Consider the following 21,062-nt stretch of genomic DNA (forward strand, 5'->3'; position numbering starts at 1 on the left):
GTGCTCAGAGTGACGGTGTGAACTTGAGAAATCTAATACTTCCTCACTCTCGGACTCGGTTGGAAGTCGAATGCAAAATTTATTTTGCGTCTTTAATTTTATAAATTTCCTATTCAATTATCGTTTGAGTAAGCTAGATAGGATCATATTTATAAATTTTTAATAATTTAAACTTTTATTTTTAATTTTATTTTCTAACTCAAATATTCTTTTAATTTTATACTCATCAATATAGGTTACACGCGCAACACGCGTGCCTAAAAACTAGTAAAAATAAAAAAAATAAGATCACCTTCCCCCCCTCTTTTGGGGTCTATAACCTGAGAGCTGGACAGTGCGGCCACGTGGATTGCCAGGGGCTTCTTCGGCTAATGAGACCTCAATCTTGAAGCTTCTGAAGTATCTTGTTGATAGGTGCCTCTATTTTTATGGAGAATTCACGACAAGAGCAAAAAAGTGCCCTTGTCTTTAACAACCCCCCCCAAAAAAAAAAAAAACTTCCCCCCATGGGCGAGTAGTAGCAGTACATGTCAAACTAGAAAACACTATAGGTAGGGTGGCAGAACTAGTGCTCGAAAATTGCTTTCCCTTGCATGAATCTGGTGGCCAAATCAATGAGCTTAACATTGCACTTGTCATAATCAATATTGAGCTAAAAGCTTTTTAGGAAATGACAGATGTATATATACACATGAGGATCAGCAGGATTCTGAGGTTGCATGGCTATTTTTCTAATGACAACGGACACTTTGTAAAATATAATAGCAGTTCATTCGACCTATATAATTACATTTGAGGAAGACTAGTACACATTGTTGGGAACTACACAGATTCTCCAAAACTTACAACCCTGTTTGAGTATATCTCAGAACGGTCAATCCTTGAACCATTTACTGATGCATCTTGATCAACACTTCTAACTGAAGTCGCGTCCAGTTGCCTTCGTTTGGACCTAGACCTCACTGACTCTTCCTTTTCGTCAGCAAAAGAAAGGAATGTCTGGAGTCGTCCTGATCGCGAGCTTCCCCCAGAGGACTCAGACTCAGGATAATAGTGGCAATATTGGCATGTTATCATCACAAAATATATGAGCAGTGCTAGAAAACATGCTAAACCACATAGGAAGAATAAACCTGAGAAGCTTTTCAGCTGAAGCCTGTCCACTTCAAGCTTTGTATTCTGTGAAGTACAAGCAATTCCAGAAAGCCATTTATCATGGATCCTTTGAAGTTCGCCATTCTCTGATAGTTTCAGAATTGCAGTGGACATGTCAACTGCTAGAGGAGAGTCCCTAGGGAAAGCCTAGGAGAAAACAAAGAAAATGGAGGACATTATTTTCAAATGTAGACAGATCAATGCATTAACCCTTCAAAACAAAATGGTTCTACATTGATTAGTTTGATGGAATAGGATGGAAAGGAAAGGTAGTTATAAACAACACAGTCCAGCCAAATACACAAACTTAACATCTTTTACTCTCCATTCTTTTCCTTTACGTTCTCATCGACTCCCTATGCTTTGAAGGTACCAAAAAAAAATATATATAAAAAAATACAAGCCTAGACAAGGACAACTTTTGTGTGAAGCAACCACCATGTAATGTCAAGAGTGAGATACTAATCTCCTCTCTTTCCGGATATCGAGCTAACAGTGGTATGATTCACCTTCAGAAGCATGTTTCAAGCAGAACCGTTCGTTATAAGTCTTGGGGTGGTAAACGGGTGGGGCGAAAACGGGTAACGCAAAACAGATAAATTATCCGACCGGACCCATATTTAATACGGATAAAATACGGGTTAACCGAAGGATAATAAAGATATCCATATCATCCATGACTTCTTGATTATGATCATTTTTGGGAGAATTCCTAGTCTCACAAACTTGAGGAACCCCCAATTTGAGATTTTACGAATGTAAAAGTTAAACCCATTGGTTATCCATTTTCTAAGCGGATAATATAGTTCTTATCCATATTTGACTTGTTTTTTAAAAGTTTATTATCCAACCATTTTTTAATAGATAATATGGGTGGATAACTGTTTTCTTTTAACCATTTTGCCACCACTAGACTTATAACTAAGGGACAATGGCAAAAAATCATGCATAAGTGAAAAGTATATTTTGTTGGCCTATTTGCAAGCTTTAGATGTAGAGACTTTCGACTTCTCATGCATTATCACATTCGTTAGTTGGTTAGGTTAAATTCACAGGATTCATAATTTCATCATCTCTTTATGTTGCTAATAATTTTTGATAAGCTGTTAGTATGGTCGATTGGTCATGGTGTGAGATAAATTCACAAAAAGCAGGTTCACTTGTATAAGAAAAAGATGAAGTTGACAGAAGGCTACTTACAAACCCCCATCCATTTTTCGTGAACTCTTGACCTAGAATACTGAACTGGCAACGTGTTGAGAGGAAAAGCTCCATATAGGCGCGCTCATCTACTATAGCTGCAACACCACCATGACTAGGACCATCTTTTAAAGCTTTAGCATAATCTTCGGGCATGTTAAGAGGAACAAGTCTAGATTCATGAATGCCAAGTTCTTCAATCAGATAGTTACGGGCAAATGAACCTAATTGATAACCGATGGGGTCCTTTGTATTTACTAAACTTTCAATTCCTGTAATTGGTGAAGAAAGCCTCTGCACTGTAAGAATTGAGGTGAGGCTGGCAGTGTAGCTCGAGTTGATTATCAAAACGACAAATAGCCATATAAGGAGGACAATGCGGCCAAGGGTGCTAACGGTGTTTTCTCCTGCATGCAAAAATTTATCTTTGTCAAAGGAAGCTCATTCAAATGCAAGTTTAGAAATAATTCAACTAGCATGAGTTACTTACTGTGGGCATTAAAGAGAGTTGAAAAGCTGAACCTGCAAAAAGAGTTTTACATAGGAAAAGGTCAAAACATTATTGTAGAAAGATAGATAGCAAAATTTAACATAAAGAATGTAACTGCCAAGTAGAAGACTAGATAATAGAAGAAAGTTCAGAGAGAGTAGAGAATATATGACAGACTTGTTCGTCAAGTTGATGTATGCTAATTTATTACTTAACTGCTATTGGAACAGAATAAAAGCTAAACTGCATATTTTTTCTCACAATCAAGATCCTGATATAATATGTACGTGCACAAGCAGTTGTCAACTCACCATAGAACAGTGACAACCTGCTTACTCGGAGGTCCACGAAAATCATCATTCAATCTGTGTTCCAAAATCCAAATTACAGTGCCAACAACTAAGAAAAAAACACCAGTGATAAACCACATCCTACGAGTAAATGGCCTGAGAAAAGCCCAAGCATTAGAATTCTGCTGCTTAACTGGTGCCACTACAACTAACCCAGATTCAATGTACGGTTGAGTGAAATCAACCATTTTTGTCCGATTAGTTGTAATTGCTATGTCGCCTATGGCAGCGTCATAAACCTGAAATGAAAGACCAAGTATACACAGTTAGAAAACACATGGCTAAATTGACACTAGAGTAGAACATTGGTAGTCTTATACTCACTCCTGCTGTGATTAAGCGCACTAGCTCTGTATCTTCTGGATTGTTATGGCCATCCCCAAAGGCAAGAAGCTTGTAAGGGACAGCATAAGGCAATAAATTTATGGCTGTAGTGAAGACTTCAATACAGTATCCTCTGAACGAGTCAGTAGTGCCTGGTACCCTGCCAACAAATTCACGAAAGCTAGCTCGGTTAGGGACTGCAATTTTCAGTTGTCTCCCATTGTTTGGAAAAACCCATCCACGAGGTTTCTCTGTTGTTTGTCCGGGCCATATTATACTATGTAGTTGTTGATTTGAAGAGGAACGATTTGGCGGCTTAGAGTAGAGTGTTTCAGGAGGCACAATTGATAAACCAGAGTAATTACACCAATAACCAACTTTCCTAAAACCTGTACCAACCACATTAATGACTTCAAAAGCAGGGCGGAATAGATTTCTATCAGAAGTGAAACCATATGGTCCTGTTACACCTGTCATATTGACCTTATATATGTTGTCAAGCAATAGCTTCCCTCCATCAAAGATGCTCATAGAATCAAGATTCAAACTTCCACTGTTTTGTTCAATTAGTCTTGGATCCTTAGAAAATGATATGTTTCCCCCTTGGTTAAAGAATTCGTTTATGGCACGAGCAAGTAGCCACACAGTATCATAGGCATACAGCGCGTAAGTTGACATTCCCCCAGTAATTCCTGCCTTCCCTGTCAAATTGCTCCACCTCGAGACAAACTTCTTTTTCAATTCTGAATCTGGAGTGTGTATACGCAAGGTGATTGCCCCGTCAAGATTCTCTTTTTTATCGGGAGGAAGGGGACCTGCAGTGTCAAGGATAGTCGAGAGCCAATGCGTAGCAATCCAAACATATCCATTATCTATCATCCCTAAATACCGTGCCATAGAAAATATGTCCAGACCCTTTGAAGGATAAGTGTGAACAACCATTATTCGAGACTCTCTCAAAGCAACCTGAACCAAGACATCCCTAGCATCATCCACTGTCGCTTCAGGTTTCATAGCTGCTTTGTAAGAGATCGAACATCGTCTCTTGGCCAGCTGATCTGCCAATGCAGCGATACCATTTCTTCCAAAATCATCATCAATATATATAGCTATCACTTCTCTCCATTCGTAATGATCAATTATTTCAGCTATTGCAGCCATCTGAAACATATCGCTTGGGGAAGTTCTAACAAAAAACGGGTACTGAAGTGAAGAAAGAGTGGGGTCTGTGGCTGCAAAAGATAATAGAGGAACCTGAAGCTCATTCGCGATGTTTGATACCACATGGGCTATAACAGAAGATTGGGGGCCAATAATGGCCATAATATCCGTTTCCATGAAGCGGATAGCTGTTATATAAAAATGGAACGGATCACATAAAACTCAAAGAGTATAAGAAAATTACGGAAACTATGAAAATCCAGTACACAAAAACCAACAGAATACAATAGATGTTGCAAAAGGGCTTACCCTCAACTATTCCAAGAAATCCACTGGAATTACTATCCAATGTTGCCACATTCAACTTAGTTCCTCCTAGAACAGATGGATTGGAATTAATATCTTCCACGGCAGCTTCCACAGCAACTTTTGTAATTTTTCCGACGACTGTATTGAAACTTAGCATACAACCAACGTTCACAATTTTAGGCCTTGCAGAAAGAGTTGAATTAACCCCCTCTGAAGAATGCCCATTGTAGAGAAATATCAATGTCAATGTCCAAAATAGCCTCATTGAGAACTTGGGAATGAAAAGGTGCAACCTTGACCCTGCTAAGGCACATATAGGAACAATTCAGTAAATTAACCACAACTCTTTCATTAACAGAAAGTACACATAGTAAGCAATAACATTAAGAATTCCAAACACACCCTCAAGTTACTGATTAAAGAAGCTTAAAGCATGCTAATTTACAGAAACTGATATGGAGTCCAAGCAAACTCCAAATAAACCAAGAAAAACAGTAATAGTTAATACTGTAGAAGCATATTAAAAAGGAAAAAGAGGAAGTAGGTAGCTTAAGTTTTAGACAATAGAAGGACATGAACAGTATTTTCCCACCTAGGAACAGCTGAGTGTAAAATGAGACATATTCCATAAAAAGAAGATAATGGAGCAGACAAACAAAATACTATTAACTCTAAAAAGTCAAATATAAGTAAGAAGAAAAGCAGAGCAAAATCTTGAGAAAATATGGGCGGTGGGACAAGAAAATTTACTTACAGAAAATCAAATAATCAGCAAGACAAACGCCATGACAAGGGGAAAAGGAAAGAAAGAAGGAGAAACAGAAGAAGGGAACAAAAGGCTGTGGGATTCTGCGCTTCCCCACTAAAGCATAAAGGTAAAGCAAATAAATGCAACTATGCAAATCTGGAGTATCAGCTAAAGAGAAAAAGTGTTACACTTTCTCTAGTATGTGTTTTTTCTCTCTTTTCTCTACCTACTATAGCACCTAGTTCATGTATGGCTTACAAAATCCCAATTTGCTGTTTCCGTTGGAAGTAAAAGATAATTGGACAGTAAAACCATGTATCATTGCCAAGAAAATTGGATGGTGTAACTACAGGGGGAAAAAAGTACGGAATCCGTGGGACCGGGTGATGAAGACTACACAAGCATGAAAAATATGCATGTCTCATAAAGGCAATTAAAACTTAGTATATTTATACCAAATCAATAAAAATATGATATTTGTTTGCACATTAAGTCCTATCGTTGTTTCTTTAAATCACTTAACTATGATAAGTTGCATGACATTTTTGTTTTGTTAGCATATAGAGTTCTATCTCCTAATCATGGTTAACTAATACTGCACATATTTTTACTTCGTTAAATGACTATAATAAGTTAAATTAGTTTACGCAGAGTAAATATTTAGCCATCTTTAATGACCTACTATTCTTAAATGCCACAATCTGCCCACTAAATTGTTCTTCTGAACAAATCAACGGCTAACAATAACTAGGATAGTTATAGTTATTATTATATTAATAAAAAGGGGGCGGTAAAGAAAAGTGACTTTTTCCTTGGAATTATGTGGCTAGTGCCAATAAGTAAAACACATGTGAGGTCCCATACGTTCGCTAGTGGTCGGATTTAGATTATGCTGTCAGGTGAGCATGTTGTGTTATTGAAATATTATACTCCATATAAGACCGAACTTCTTTTTTCATTATTATTTTTTTGGGTACGAGGGAACTCGCAGCCGCTACAACTTCTGCCACAACATGAGCACTTTGTGTGCATTGGGTAAACTTCCCCTGTGTAATAGCCTGTAAATCACACATGTGATGTAAATCGCACTAGACAAGCTCTATGTGACAGGTTCAACCCAGAAGGCATCGTACTAAGCAAGCCATGTGCGACATATTAAACCCAGAAGATATTGATGTGGATTCGATCCCATATCATCCATACGAATGACCACCCTCCAAACCAACAATAGTTAATGTATCGTGCTTTGCCAATAACATAACACTAGTAAATGACTGCTAGTGAGGGGTGATTTTAACCAATAAAATTGCTTGCATGTGATTCATCTAAATAGAAAATAAATGGTTAAAAGATAACCCCGCGTCTTACTTTTAGTGTTGCTCTTACTTTAGAAATTTCATTATCTATAACATTAGGATATCCGGTCTATATCACACTCTTCAGGTACGGTTTTTTCTGGAATTTTGTCTGAACGTGAAGTGCTTTGTTCATCGGCTACTGTTTAATCAAAGAATTAGATTCTCAGTCAAAGCCTATTTTTAGAATTACTCGGGTTACTAATAATCAAGAAATTCAATATTCTCTCAGAAATAAGTAAGGAAATTAGAATAAGAAATGACAAAGTAATCAATAGAAAGCACAAGAAAGTAATAATATTCCAGTAATAATCAGAACGTCCCTGTAAAAATGACATTTCTTTCCCTTATATAGAGGTTTTCAAGTACAACGTCTTTTCCCTTTTAAGACCGAGCCATTATGAGCATTAATGACATTAATGAAACGTTATAATTGGTAATCGTAACTGTTCGTTAAGATTTTGTAACGTTTGTAATCATACACGCTCATTAATTGAAGATCCATGAATTTGCCCTTTTTACTGTCTTGGTTCATTCCACTGGTGCGTCTTCATGTAACTTAAAGAGACTCGAGCAACCATTTTTTTTTTACCTCGTGGGTGATTTGTTCGTATCTGCTGCGACTCCTGTCTCTTTTAGTGCTCCTCTCCAGTTGTCGCTTTTCTAGTGATTCACGTGCCTTGCCATGTCAACCACATAATTAACTCCACGTGTAACATTTATTTTTACCAATATAGATAGTCCCCCCCCTGCTACCAATTATTTAGCAATTGAATATTTGGGAAGTAGATCACATTTATGGCGGGAATTTTTTGCCGCCGTTTCTCACGTACCATTGCATCTTCCTCTGAACCAATGCGTCGTATATCACTTCCATTTAATGCATGTGACATGTGGCAGTCATCGATTGGTTCTGCAACTCTTCAGCGGGTTTTAAGACTTTTTTGCGGCTGCATCAGTCACGAAGTGACTATTTTCATAATGACGTTTCTATCATTACCCTCTTTACATGACGGTTGTTTCTGCATATAAATACATCCTTTCCCTTTGCTTTTACGAAAAATTTTCTTCAGTGTTCTTTATTCAAAACTTACTCTTGTTCTTCATTACGTACTACTTCCCCATACAACTATGTCTTCTTCAAATTCCGATCCTCAAAAAGTCGTCATAGTAGATGAACTTCCCCCCTTCGTCCGCTCCTATCAAGAGTAGGAGAGGTGGTAGGTTACGTAGTTTAGGTTCAGTGTCTGTACGTAGTTATCCTTTTCAACCCAGTACTACTCCTCCATCATCTTCTAGAACTAGGGCTTCTTCTTCACATAGATCTTCCGCTAGAAGTAGGGATTCTAGTGAACCGCTTTGTGAACCTACCGTCGACGAGATTATTCCCACTGAACTTTCCTTTGTCACTGATAGAGAATTAATTAAAAATAAGGTCACTTCCATGACTTCTCACGATCATGCTGATGTTTATCCTTCCCAGATTACTGAGGGTTCAGTTTCTATTGTACGGAGAGATTGCTATTGGAAATTTGACGTCCCGATTCTGGTCCCCCATGAAAATCAAAGGATCACTTCCTTTAAAGCTGTTTTTTCTTTTGTGTATACGTATCCCTTCACATTAGGTTTTAGGCCACCTATTGATCCAATTATCATTGAGTTTTGTCGTTTCTTCGATGTGTGTTTAGGACAGATTGGTCCTATTGTATGGAGGGTTGTGGCATACCTTAGATACTTGTCAAATTTGGCTTCTTTACCCTTCACCCTTTACCATCTGATTCATCTTTACTCTCACAAATTATTTTGTCATGGGATTTTTACTCTCGTGGCGAGGAGTAAGAGGGTTTTGGCTAGCCCTGAAGACGACAAAGATCGTGGCTGGTATGCCCGATTTGTTGTTGCTCCTACAAGTGGGGTTAGTAGGTGAAGAGAACATGCCCTTCCCTGAGAAGTGGAACTTTGCACGTAAGTCTTTCTTTCAATCTTTTATTTCTCTTTTTTTTTTTGTGAAGAACTTGTAATCTCGTAACTATTTTACTTTTCTTTTTCAGCAACCATGGGAACTGTTGAGGAGATTCCTGATCTCCGTGGTTGGGTAGAGAAATTATTAACCGTTGCTCCTATGGAAGAAAGGTCCTGGAAATACCTTTCAAACAGATTTGGATGGAAAGTTAAGACTCACGGTAACTTTCTCTTTCACTTTCTTTCTTACTTCCACATTTATTTTGGAACTTATTAACCCCTTTCTTTGTTAGGGTTTTCCATTAGAGGTGTGGGTGCTGCTTCAATCACTACTTCGAGGCTCTCTCTATCAAAGGCTCATAGATAATCTTGAGTTCTTCGTCAAAAAGAAAAGCTGATAGACCACATAACTCTGAGGATGAAGAAGAACGGGACGAAGGCTCATTGCTTCGTAAGCCACGGGCTATGAGACGGGTCATTTCAGATGACGAAGCTACTCCCCCTCCTAGTTGTGTTCCCATGTCCGAGCCTGAAAATGCTACCTTAGTGAGTTCTGATGAAGAGATGCATGTTGCACCCCGTGACTCTACTGAACAACTCTTTTCTCGTGGGTTTGATGAAGAAAGCTTTGGCTTTATATTTGAGGAAACGCCTTTGCTCCGATTGAACCTCAGTTACCCGTTCCTGCTGCTGCTTCCACTATTCCGTCTGTGGCTATTTTGACTTCCTCGGTTGCCCCTACTGTTACAAATTCCATGTTGAAGTTGGTTCCTCCAGTAACAGTAGGGCAATGAAACAAGTTACCATCGAGATTCCTGAAGATGGTGATCTTTTGAAGAAATCTGGCCAAACTGATGTATGGCTGAGACCACTGATTGGCCCAGTTGAGAAGTCAAAACTGGAAAGTCACAACTTTCTAACGTGGATGAATGATATTGTGCATTCATCTTTAAAGGTATAAACCTTGTCCTTTTATTTTACGTGATTTCTTTTTTACTGGTATCATATTCCTCTTTTCATTGCGTAGATCAATCTCATCGGAATGGAGATGATGAAAAGGATCGTCCACATAAAGCAGTTGATGAATGATTATCACACTGAGGCGGACAACTGGAAAGAACAGTTCGAGGGGCTTCAACTTAAGATGGAGGTTTTAGAGGAAGAAAAATGCACCTTAGAGCAACAAGTAAAAGGTTATGGCAGCGAAATTAGCGGTTGAGAAAGCCTCATCCAATCAGGCGGGCAAAGACAAGAATCTTCTCGAGTCTTCATTTGCTGAGCAGCTTTCTAAGTCTTTTGAAGAAATTAGGAGCTTAAAGGATTTGCTAAACCAAAAAGAAGCTTACTCTTGGGAGCTTGTTCAAATTCTCACGCAAACTCAAGAAGATCTTCGTGTATCCTCAGACAATGTTCAATTTTTAGAGAGATCTCTTGCCCCCTACAGGCTTCTTACGATGCTGCCTTGAATGGGAAGGATGAGTTAAGAGCTGAGGTTGAACAGTGGGAAAAAGATTATGAGGCCCTTAAAGATAAAGCCGATGTTGATGTTAGCTGGGATTTTTTGAACACTCATCTCGAAACGTTAATGGAAGTAAGCCGGGAAGGCTTTGTCTTAGATGCTGAGATTGCAAAGACTAGAGAGACGATTGAAAAGACCCAGCAGAGTCAAAGCTTTTCTTCACCTGAGGTTGGCATTCCCGAGGGTGATGAAATCGCTCCCGGTGAGGCTGTTATTCAACCTTCTCCTGATTAAGTTGCTCTTCTTTCTGGTGATGATGCCACTCTTCATCCTACCGGTTCAGATTCTGTCCCACAGTGAAAGTTAAAAAGTTTGAAATATTTCTGTAATGACCTGACCGGTTATTTTGAATATTATAACCTCGTTCCCCCATTTACTGCTCAATTTATGCCTTGCAATTGATTTATGACTTATCGGGTTAGTTGGTTCGGGTCCGGAAGGAATTCAAAATGAAATGAGACACTTAGTCTCATAATTGAAAATTTAAGGTAGAAAAGTGGACCGTATATGGACCTATGTATAAACGATATCGGATTCGAATTCTGATAATTCCAATAGCTCCTTATGTAATTTTGGACCTTATGAGCGTATCCGGAAAATTATTTGGAGGTCCGTAGTGAAATTTGGCTTGAAATGTCGAAAGTAGAATTTTTGGGAAGTTTGATCGGGGGGTTAACTTTTTGATACTGGGGTCGGAATCTGATTCTGAAAATTGGAATACCTCTATTATGTCATTTATGACTTGTGTGCAAAATTTGAGGTCAATCGGACGTGATTTGATAGGTTTCGGAGTCGTTTGTAGAAAGCAGAAATTTCAAAGTTCATTAGGCTTGAATTGGGGTGTAATCTATGGTTTTAGCGTTGTTTGAGGTGATTTGAGGGTTCGACTAAGTTCGTATGATGTTTTAGGACTTGTTGGTATATCTAGTTGAGATCCCGGGGGCCTCGGGTGAGTTTCGGATTGTTAACGGATTAAAAATTGAACTATAACAGCTGCTGTAATTTCCTTCTGCTGGAAATTCCTTCTGCTGGAAATTCCTTCTGCCAGAAAACGAGCCCAGAATCGAGGCCATGGATCGAGGCCTAGGATCGAGGGCCAGGATCGAGGCCATGGATCGAGGCCTAGGATTGAGACCCAGGATCGAGGGTCAGAATCGAGGCCCTGGATCGAGGCCCAGGATCGAAGGCCAAGATCGAGGCAGGACCGAGGCAGTCTCGGCAGAATTATAAAGCTGAGACTTTGTCCCATTCGCCATTTTTGACAAATTGGAGCTTGAGGAGATGCGGTTTTAATAGATTTTCAAGAAAAACTTAAGGTAAGTCCCTTATGGTCATTTCTACTCCATAATATTGAATTATCATCGAATAATCCTACTAGATTACATGATTTTGAGGTGTAAATCGGAGATTGGAACTTAGAAATTTCAAAATAGGATTTGTAGATTTGAGGGTCGAGTTGAGGTCAGATTTTGGTAAAATTGGTATGGGTAGACTCGTGGTTGAATGAGCTTTCGTATTTTGTAACTTTTATCGGGTTCTAAGATGTGGGCCCCATGAGCAATTTTTAAGCTAAAATTCGAATTTTTATGAAAAAATTATATTTTCTTATGAAATTAATTCCAAAATTTTTTATTGACCGAAACGATTTATTTGTAACTAGATTCGAGGCGTTTTGAGGCCAATTCACGAGGCAAGGGCTTAGCGGAATAAGAATTTTACGGTCTGAGGTAAGTAACAATTTTAAATCTGGTCCTGAGGGTATGAAACCCCAAATTTTTGTATCATGTGATTACTTTGGAGGTGACGTACATGCTAGGTGATGGGCGTGTGGGCGTGCACCGAGGGGATTGTGACTTGGTCCAACCTATGAAACTGTAAAATTGAATAATTTATTGTTAGCTATATGCTCTCTATGTGTTGTGGAAATTTGACTGTAAGACATGTAAGAAACCATGTTTAGGCTATATGTTGGTACTGTCGGGACCCACAGAGGTCATGTACATATTGAATTATCTGCTAAATTGTTGTTCTGTATTCAGTCACAGTTTACTTGTTTATTTTATCTGAGTCTCTATTGTTCATTATTGATGCATCATATCATTATTGTTTGGGCTGATTTCATTGATTATTGAGAGCCCGAGAGACTGGAAAGATTTATGACTGAGTGAGGCCGAGGGCCTGATTGTGAGATGTTGATACTATAGCACGTGAGTTGGCCGTGCAGATCTAGATATTGATACTATAACACGTGAGTTGGACATGCGGATCCAGATATTAATACTATGGCACGTGAGTTGTCCGTGCAACACGTGAGTTGGCCGTGCAGATTATAGTGCTTGGGCTGTAGGAGCCCCTCCGGAGTCTGTACACCCCCAGTGAGCGCGAGTACCCATTAAGTGTGAGTGCTGAGGGCTGAGAGCTGAGTGATTGAGCTGTTGTGACGAGTTGAGTATCTGTTGCCTGAGAGGTTGTACTTGTTTTTCATTTTTTATTGCACTTAGTCGCTATCTGTCATTGATGTGAAATTCTCTGAAAGATTTTATATCCGGATTACATGAAATCGAACTGTATAAAATTGATTTGACTTAAACTGCCGGATTTGGAAGTATGTTTATTCTTTGCTGGATTACTGAAAGTGAACTATAACTATGTAGCTCGTCATTATCTTCAGTTCCTTAGTTATTATTGTTGCTTGCTCAGTTGGTTGTACTCATACTACACCCTGCACTTCGTGTGCAGATCCAGGTGTTCCCGGACATAGCGGGTGTTGATCATTTCGCGGAGTTGATTTTCAGGAGATTTTGAGGTAGCTGCCGTATTCCGCAGGCCTTGTCTCTCCTTCTCTATCTCCTTGTTTACTGTATTTGGTCTCAGACTATTATAGACTGTATTTTTTAGATTGTATTCATATTAGATGCTCATGTACTCAGTGACACTAGGTTTTGGGGAGTGTTCATGTCAGCATTTGTGGGATTTTGTATTGTATTTTCAAACTTAAGAGAAATTATAGTTAATCGAGATTATCGGCTTGCCTAATATCGAGATAGGCGCCATCACGACAGGTTGGAATTCTGGGTCGTGACAAATTGGTATCAGAACCTAGGTTACATAGGTCTCACGAGTCATGAGCAGGTTTAGTAAAGTCTTGCGGATCGGTACAGAGACGTCTGTACTTATCTTCGAGAGGCTGCAGAACCCTTAGGAAAACTTCACTTTCTTGTATTCTGTCGTGCGAATTTGTTGATTCTGGAAACTAAATTTCTGTTATTCTATTCTCTCATATATGGTGAAGACACGTACTACCGGATCGGATGGTCAGCCACTAGTGCCACCAGTTAGGGCCGCGAGAGGTCGTGGTAGAGGCCGGGGCCGAGGTAGAGGTCGAGGTGTTGCTCGTACCACAGTTGGACCAGCACCTGTAGTACCGCCAGTTGCTCCAGCTCAGGAGCATATTCCGGATATAGCTGAGCTGACAGGATCAGCTCAGGCACCAGCTGTGCCCATTGAGATTCCAGGCCTTCAGGAGACTTTGGCCCAGATATTGGTAGCTTGCACTGGTCTTGCTCAGGTGGTTTCGTCTCAGGCCGCACCTGCCACTTCTCAGGCCGGGGGAGGTACTCGTACCCATATTGCACATACTCCAGAATAGGTAGTACAAGGACTTCAGATACCGAGGGCACTACCAGTCCAACTGGTTGCAACTGCTCAGGCCCCGGTAGTTCCTGTTATGGCAGATGATGAGCAGAGGAGACTTGAGAGATTTGAGAGGCTTCGACCTCCACCATTTAGCGGTACTGAGTCAAAGGATGCTCAGGGTTTTTTGGATAGGTGTCAACGGATGCTTCAGACAACGAGTATTCTGGAGACCAGTGGGGTTTCATTCACTACTTTTCAATTTTTTGGGGCTGCACTCAGATGGTGGGAGACTTACGAGAGGTGTAGGCCTGTTGGCGCAGCACCTCTTACTTGGCAGCAGTTCTCCGTGGTCTTTTTGGAGAAATTTGTACCTCAGTCTCGCAAAGAGGAGCTGCGCAGGCAGTTTGAGCAGCTTCTCCAGGGTGATATGTCCTTGACGTGGTACGAGATGAGATTTTTTGAGTTGGCTTATCACGCAGTCTGGTTAGTTCCCACTGATAGGGAGAGGATTAGGAGGTTCATTGATGGCCTCACATATCAGCTACAGTTACTTATGACTAGGGAAAGAGTATATGGTGCTACTTTTGATGAGGTAGTGGATATTGCTAGATAGATAGAGATGGTTCGTAGCCAGGAACGTGGAGAGAGAGAGAGAGAGAGAGAGGCTAAGAGGCCTCGTGGTCTGGGTGATTACAGCGGTGTTCCTTCAGGGGGTCAGTTTCACCGTGGTAGGGGTCGTTCTTACAGACACGCCCTGACGGGTCATCCAGCTCATCATGGTGCATCAGCTAGCCACGGTTCTTACATTTCTCACTCAGGCCAGTCTTTATTCAGTGCACTACCAGCGCAGAGTTCTCATCATGCCTTGTCCGCTCAGGCTTCTGTAGATTATTCCTCGAGTTATTAGGAGCATCAGTTCCATTAGAGGATGGGTTGTTTTGAGTGCGGAGAATTTGGTCATTTCAAGAGAGAGTACCCTAGGTTGTTGAGTGGGGCTCCACAATAGAGTCCTCGACTGACAGCACCAGCACCAGCAGTTCCACCACCCGCCCAGCCATCTCGGGTTGGGGGTTAGGCAACTAGGTGTTGTTTCCCAAGAGGGGGAGGCCGATCAGGTGGCAGGCATGCTCGATTCTATGCTTTTCCTGCTAGGCCAGATGCTGTTGCCTCAGATGTAGTGATCACATGTATTATTTCAGTGTGCCACAGGGAGGCTTCTATATTATTTGACCCTGGTTCCATTTATTCATATGTATCATTGTATTTTGCTCATTATCTGGATATACCCTGTGAGTCCTTAGTTTCACTTGTTTGTGTATCTACACCGATGGGTAATATTATTACTGTGGATCATGTGTATCGGTCGTGCGTGGTAACTATTGGGGAACTGGAGACTAGAGTTGATCTCTTATTACTCGGTATGGTTGATTTCGATGTAATCCTGGGTATGGATTGGTTGTCTCCATGTCATGCTATTCTGGATTGTCACGCAAAAATTGTGACATTGACGATGTTGGGTTTGGCCAAAGGTTGAATGGAGGGGTTCTCTAGATCTTGTTCCTAGCAGGGTAATTTATTATTTGAAGTCCCAACGTATGGTTGGAAATGGATGCTTGTCATATTTGTCCTTTGTGAGAGATGTTGATGCAGATACTCCTATTATTGATTCAGTACCGGTCGTGCGAGACTTTCAGGATGTATTTCCTACAGACCTGCCGGGTATGCCACCCGACCGGGATATTGATTTCGGTATTGACTTGGCGCAGGGTACTCAACCTATTTCTATTCCTCCGTATCGTATGGCACCAGCTGAGTTAAAAGAATTGAAAGAGCAACTTCAGGAACTCCTCGAAAAGGGGTTTATTAGGCCTACTGTGTCACATTGGGGTGCACCGGTTCTGTTTGTGAAAAAAAAATGGTACTATGCGTATGTGCATTGATTATAGGTAGTTGAACAAAGTTACAATCAAGAATAAATATCCATTGCCGCGTATTGATGACTTATTTGACTAGCTTCAGGGAGCGAGAGTGTTCTCCAAAATTGATTTGAGGTCTGGGTATCACCAGTTGAAAATTCAGGATTCGGATATTCTAAAGACGACATTCAGGACTTGTTATGGCCGCTATGAATTTCTTGTGCTGTCTTTTGGTCTAACCAATGCCCCAACAACATTTATGCATTTGATGAATAGTATATTCCAGTCATATCTTGATTTATTTGTCGTGGTATTTATTGATAATATTCTGGTGTACTTACATAGCCAGGAGGAGCATGCACAATATTTGAGTATTGTATTACAGAGGCTGAGAGAGGAGAGACTTTATGCTAAATTCTCTAAATGTGAGTTCTGGCTTAGTTCAGTGGCATTCTTGGGACATATAGTGTCCAGTGAAGGAATTAAGGTGGATCCGAAGAAAATAGAGGCAATTCAGAGTTGGCCCAGACCATCTTCAGTTACTGAGATTCTGAGTTTTCTCGGCTTGGCCGGTTATTATCGGCGTTTCGTGGAGGGATTCTTGTCTATTGCATCGCCTATGACTAAATTGACCCAGAAGGGTGCTCCGTTCAGGTGGTCGGATGAGTGTGAAGAGAGCTTTCGGAAGCTCAAGACAGCCTTGACTACAACTCCAGTATTGGTGTTGCCTACATGTTCAGAGTCTTATACTGTATATTATGACGCATCGCGTATTAGTCTCGGCGCAGTGCTTATGCAATAGGGTAGGGTGATTGCCTATGCGTTCATACAGTTAAAGGTACATGAGAAGAATTACCTAGTCCACGATCTTGAGTTAGCAGCTATTGTTCATGCCTTAAAAATCTGGTGGCATTACTTGTACGGTGTCCAGTGTGGGTATATACCGATCATCGGAGTCTACAACATTTGTTTAAATAGAAGGATCTTAATTTGCGACATCGAAGGTGGTTAGAGTTGCTTAAGGATTATGATATCACCATTCTCTATCATCCCGGAAAGGCCAATATGGTGGCCGATGCTTTGAGTCGTAAGGTAGAGAGTTTGGGCAGCTTAGCATACTTACCGGTAGCGGAAAGGCCTTTAGCCTTGGATGTTCAGGCCTTGGCCAACCAGTTTGTTAGGTTGGATGTTTCCGAGACGAATCGAGTTTTGACTTGTGTGATTTCTCGGTCTTCTTTATATGATCGCATTAGGGAGCGCCAGTAAAATGATCCCCATTTTCTTGTCCTTAAGGACATGGTTCAACACGATGATGCCAAGGAAGTCACTATTGGAGATGATGGTGTATTACAGATGCAGGGTAGGCTATGTGTGCCTAATGTAGATGGTTTGCGTGAGCTGATTCTCCAGGAAGCTCATAGTTCACGGTACTCTATTCATCCAGGCACCGCGAAGATGTATCAGGATTTGAGGCAACACTATTGGTGGAGGCGAATGAAGAAAGAAATAGTTGGGTTTGTAGCTCAGTGTCTAAATTGTCAACAGGTAAAGTATGAACATCAGAGGCCAGAAGGATTGCTTCAGAGACTTGAAATTCCGGAGTGGACGTGGGAGCGTATTACCATGGACTTCGTAGTTGGGCTCCCACAGACTTTGAGAAAGTTTTATGCTATTTGGGTGGTAGTAGATTGGTTAACCAAATCTGCGCATTTTATTCCAGTCGGTACTAATTATTCTTCGGAGCGGTTGGCTGGGATTTATATTCGCGAGATTGTTCGCCTACACGGTGTGCCGGTGTCCATTATTTCAGATCGGGGTACGCAGTTTACCTCACAGTTTTGGAGGGACGTGCAGCGAAAATTGGGCACACAAGTTCAGTTTAGTATAGTATTTCACCCTCAGACGGACGGACAGTCCGAGCGCACTATTCAGATATTGGAGGATATGCTACGCGCTTGTGTAATTGATTTTGGGGGTTCTTGGGATCAATTTCTGCCACTCGCAGAGTTTGCTTATAATAATAGCTACCAGTCAAGCATTCAGATGGTTCCGTATGAAGTTTTGTATGGGAGACAGTGCCGATCTCCGATGGGTTGGTTTGAGCCGGGTGAGGTTAGGCTATTGGGTACTGACTTGGTTCACGATGCTATAGTGAAGGTCAAAGTGATTTAGGAACGGCTTCGCACGGCACAATCTAGACATAAGAGTTATGCCGACAGGAAGGTTCGTGATGTTGTTCACATGGTGGGGGAGAAGGTTCTGCTCAAGATTTCACCCATGAAGGGTGTGTTGAGGTTCGGGAAGAAGGGCAAGTTGAGCCCCCGGTATATTGGGCCTTTTGAGATACTTAAGAAAATTGGGGAGATGGCTTATGAACTTGCTTTTCCACCTAGTCTATTGGGTGTTCATCCAGTGTTCCATGTATCAATGTATCCATGTATCCATGCTCCGAAAGTATGTCGGGGATCCGTCTCACATTCTGAATTTCAGTACAGTATAGTTGGATGGTAATTTATCTTATGATGTAGAGCCGGTGGCTATTTTAGACCGGCAGGTTCTAAAGCTGAGGTCAAAGAACATAGCATCAGTGAAGGTGCAGTGGAGAGGCCAGCCAATCGGAGAAGCTACTTGGGAGATTGAGCAGGAGATGCAGAACAAATATCCACACTTATTTGAGACTCCATATATTATTGTAAACCCGTTCGAGGACGAACGTTTGTTTAAGATGGGGAGAATGTAACGACCCGACCGGTCGTTTTGAATATTATAACCCCCTTCCCCCATTTACTGCTCAATTTGTGCCTTGCAATTGGTTTATGACTTATCGGGTTAGTTGGTTCGAGTCCGGAAGGAATTAGGAATGAAATGAGACACTTAGTCTCATAATTGAAAATTTAAGTTAGAAAAGTGGACCGGATATGGACCTATGTGTAAACGACATCGGATTCGAATTCTGATAATTCCAATAGCTTTGTATGGTAATTTTGGACTTAGGAGCGTGTCCGGAAAATTATTTGGAGGTCTGTAGTGAAATTTGGCTTGAGATGCCGTAAGTTGATTTTTTGGGAAGTTTGACAGGGGGGTTGACTTTTTGATATCGGGGTCGGAATCCGATTCTGAAAATTGGCATACCTCTGTTATGTCATTTATGGCTTGTGTGCAAAATTTGAGGTCAATCGGACGTGATTTGATAGGTTCCGGAGTCGTTTGTAGAAATTAGAAATTTCAAAGTTCATTAGGCTTAAATTGGGGTGTAATTCATGGTTTTAGCGTTGTTTGAGGTGATTTGAGGGTTCGTCTAAGTTCGTATGATATTTTAGGACTTGTTGGTATATTTGGTTGAGATCCCAAGGGCCTCATGTGAGTTTTGGATGGTTAACGGATCAAAAATTAAACTACAACAGCTGCTGCAATTTCCTTCTGCTAGAAATCGAGCCTAGAATCGAGCCTAAATATCGAGCCCAGAGTCAAGCCACGATTGAGACCAGGGTCGAGGGCCACGATCGAAGGCAGGGTCGAGGACCAGAATCGAGGGCCATGATCGAGGGTCAGAATCGAGGCCCTGGATCGAGGCCCAGAATCGAGGCCCTGGATCGAGACCCAGGATCGATGACCACGATCGAAGGCCAAGATCTAGGTAGGATCGAGGCAGTCTGGGTAAAATTATAAAGTCGGAACTTCGTCCCATTTGCCATTTTTGACAAATTGGAGCTTAAGGAGAGACGATTTTTAATAGATTTTCAAGGAAAACTTGAGGTAAGTCCCTTGTGATCATTTCTACTCCATAATATTGAATTATTATCGAATAATCCGACTAGATTACATGATTTTGAGGTGTAAATCGGAGATTGGAACTTAGAGATTTGGAAATAAGATTTGTAGATTTGAGGGTCGAGTTGAGGTCGGATTTTGGTAAAATTTGTATGGGTAGACTCGTGGTTGAATGGGCTTTCGGATTTTGTAACTTTTGTTGGGTTCCGAGACGTGGTTCCCACGGGTGATTTTTGAGCTAAAATTCGGATTTTTATGAAAAAATTATATTTTCTTATGAAATTAATTCCAATAAATTTTATTGACTGAAATGAATTATTTGTGACTAGATTCGAGGCGTTTTGAGGCCAATTCATGAGGCAAGGGCTTAGCGGAATAAGAATTTCACAGTCTGAGGTAAGTAATAGTTTTAAATCTGGTCCTGAGGGTATGAAACCCCGGATTTTTGTATCATGTGATTACTTTGGAGGTGACGTACATGCTAGGTGATGGGCGTGTGGGCGTGCACCGAGGGGATTATGACTTGGTCCGACCCGTGAAACTGTAAAGTTGAATAATTTGTTGTTAGCTTTATGCTCTCTATGTGTTGTGGAAATTTGACTGTAAGACATGTTAGTAATCATGTTTAGGCTATATGTTGGTACTGCTGGGACCCACAGAGTTCGTGTACATATTGAATTATCTGCTAAATTGTTGTTTGATACTCAGTCACAGTTTACTTGTTTATTTTATCTGAGTCTCTATTGTTCATTATTGATGCATCATATCATTGTTGTTTGGGTTGATTTCATGATTATTGAGAGCCCGAGAGACTGGAGAGATTTATGACTTAGTGAGGCCAAGGGCCTGATTGTGAGATGTTAATACTATGGCACGTGAGTTGTCCGTGCAACACATGAGTTGACCGTGCAGATTATAGCGCTTGGGCTATAGGAGCCCCTCCGGAGTCTGTACACCCCCAGTGAGCGCGAGTACCCATTGAGTGTGAGTGCTGAGGGCTAAGAGTTGAGTGGTTGAGCTGTTATGACGAGTTGGGTATCTGTTGCCTGAGAGGTTGTACTTGTTTTTCATTTGTTGTTGCACTTAGTCACTATCTGTCATTGATGTGAAATTATCTGAAAGATTTTATATCCGGATTACATGAAATTGAACTGTATAAAATTAAA

General features: G+C 40.8%; 2 protein-coding genes across 9 annotated transcripts; one reads left to right on the forward strand and one right to left on the reverse strand.

Annotated features, from left to right (window-relative positions):
* Window positions 1-632: 632 nt before the first annotated feature.
* Window positions 633-6,057, reverse strand: LOC107760312 (glutamate receptor 3.6). Of its 6 annotated transcripts, none has more exons than XM_075235159.1 (7): window positions 5,926-6,057; window positions 4,990-5,292; window positions 3,520-4,868; window positions 3,157-3,434; window positions 2,846-2,877; window positions 2,356-2,762; window positions 633-1,302 (listed from the first exon to the last, which is right to left on the reverse strand). In XM_075235159.1, the coding sequence occupies exons 2-7, from the start codon at window positions 5,252-5,254 to the stop codon at window positions 823-825; spliced, it is 2,811 nt and encodes a 936-aa protein (XP_075091260.1). In that variant the 5' UTR covers window positions 5,255-5,292; window positions 5,926-6,057; the 3' UTR covers window positions 633-822. The 6 variants fall into 6 exon arrangements, with proteins under 6 accessions (XP_075091260.1, XP_016433834.1, XP_016433833.1 ...); XM_016578348.2 differs by having other exon boundaries at window positions 4,990-5,289; window positions 5,926-6,053; XM_016578347.2 differs by having other exon boundaries at window positions 5,744-6,050.
* A 276-nt stretch (window positions 6,058-6,333) lies between these two features.
* Window positions 6,334-20,292, forward strand: LOC142171644 (uncharacterized). 3 transcript variants are annotated; one of them, XR_012701498.1, is made up of 5 exons: window positions 6,334-9,057; window positions 9,144-9,275; window positions 12,234-12,300; window positions 13,313-13,379; window positions 20,226-20,292. XR_012701498.1 is itself a non-coding variant. In XM_075235160.1 (4 exons), the coding sequence occupies exons 1-3, from the start codon at window positions 8,901-8,903 to the stop codon at window positions 9,419-9,421; spliced, it is 363 nt and encodes a 120-aa protein (XP_075091261.1). In that variant the 5' UTR covers window positions 6,334-8,900; the 3' UTR covers window positions 9,422-10,009; window positions 10,082-11,507. The 3 variants fall into 3 exon arrangements, 1 of the variants encoding a protein (XP_075091261.1); XR_012701497.1 differs by lacking the exon at window positions 20,226-20,292 and having other exon boundaries at window positions 13,313-13,689; XM_075235160.1 differs by lacking the exons at window positions 12,234-12,300; window positions 13,313-13,379; window positions 20,226-20,292 and adding exons at window positions 9,348-10,009; window positions 10,082-11,507.
* Window positions 20,293-21,062: the final 770 nt, after the last annotated feature.

This window comes from Nicotiana tabacum, chromosome 17 (genome assembly GCF_000715075.1).
Source record: "Nicotiana tabacum cultivar K326 chromosome 17, ASM71507v2, whole genome shotgun sequence".
NCBI lineage: Eukaryota > Viridiplantae > Streptophyta > Magnoliopsida > Solanales > Solanaceae > Nicotiana > Nicotiana tabacum.

Excerpts from the sequence above, each read along its gene's own strand:
- LOC107760312 (XM_075235157.1), bottom strand. The coding sequence starts at position 5,618 with ATGGAATATGTCTCATTTTACACTCAGCTGTTCCTAG. Across the intron at positions 4,869-4,989 it reads ATTTCTTGGAATAGTTGAGG|CTATCCGCTTCATGGAAACG; the intron begins GTAAGCCCTTTT and ends TTTATATAACAG. Across the intron at positions 1,303-2,355 it reads CGAAAAATGGATGGGGGTTT|GCTTTCCCTAGGGACTCTCC; the intron begins GTAAGTAGCCTT and ends GTTTTCTCCTAG.
- LOC142171644 (XM_075235160.1), top strand. The coding sequence starts at position 8,901 with ATGGGATTTTTACTCTCGTGGCGAGGAGTAAGAGGGTTTTGGCTAGCC. Across the intron at positions 9,058-9,143 it reads TGAGAAGTGGAACTTTGCAC|CAACCATGGGAACTGTTGAG; the intron begins GTAAGTCTTTCT and ends TTTCTTTTTCAG. Across the intron at positions 9,276-9,347 it reads ATGGAAAGTTAAGACTCACG|GGTTTTCCATTAGAGGTGTG; the intron begins GTAACTTTCTCT and ends TTTCTTTGTTAG.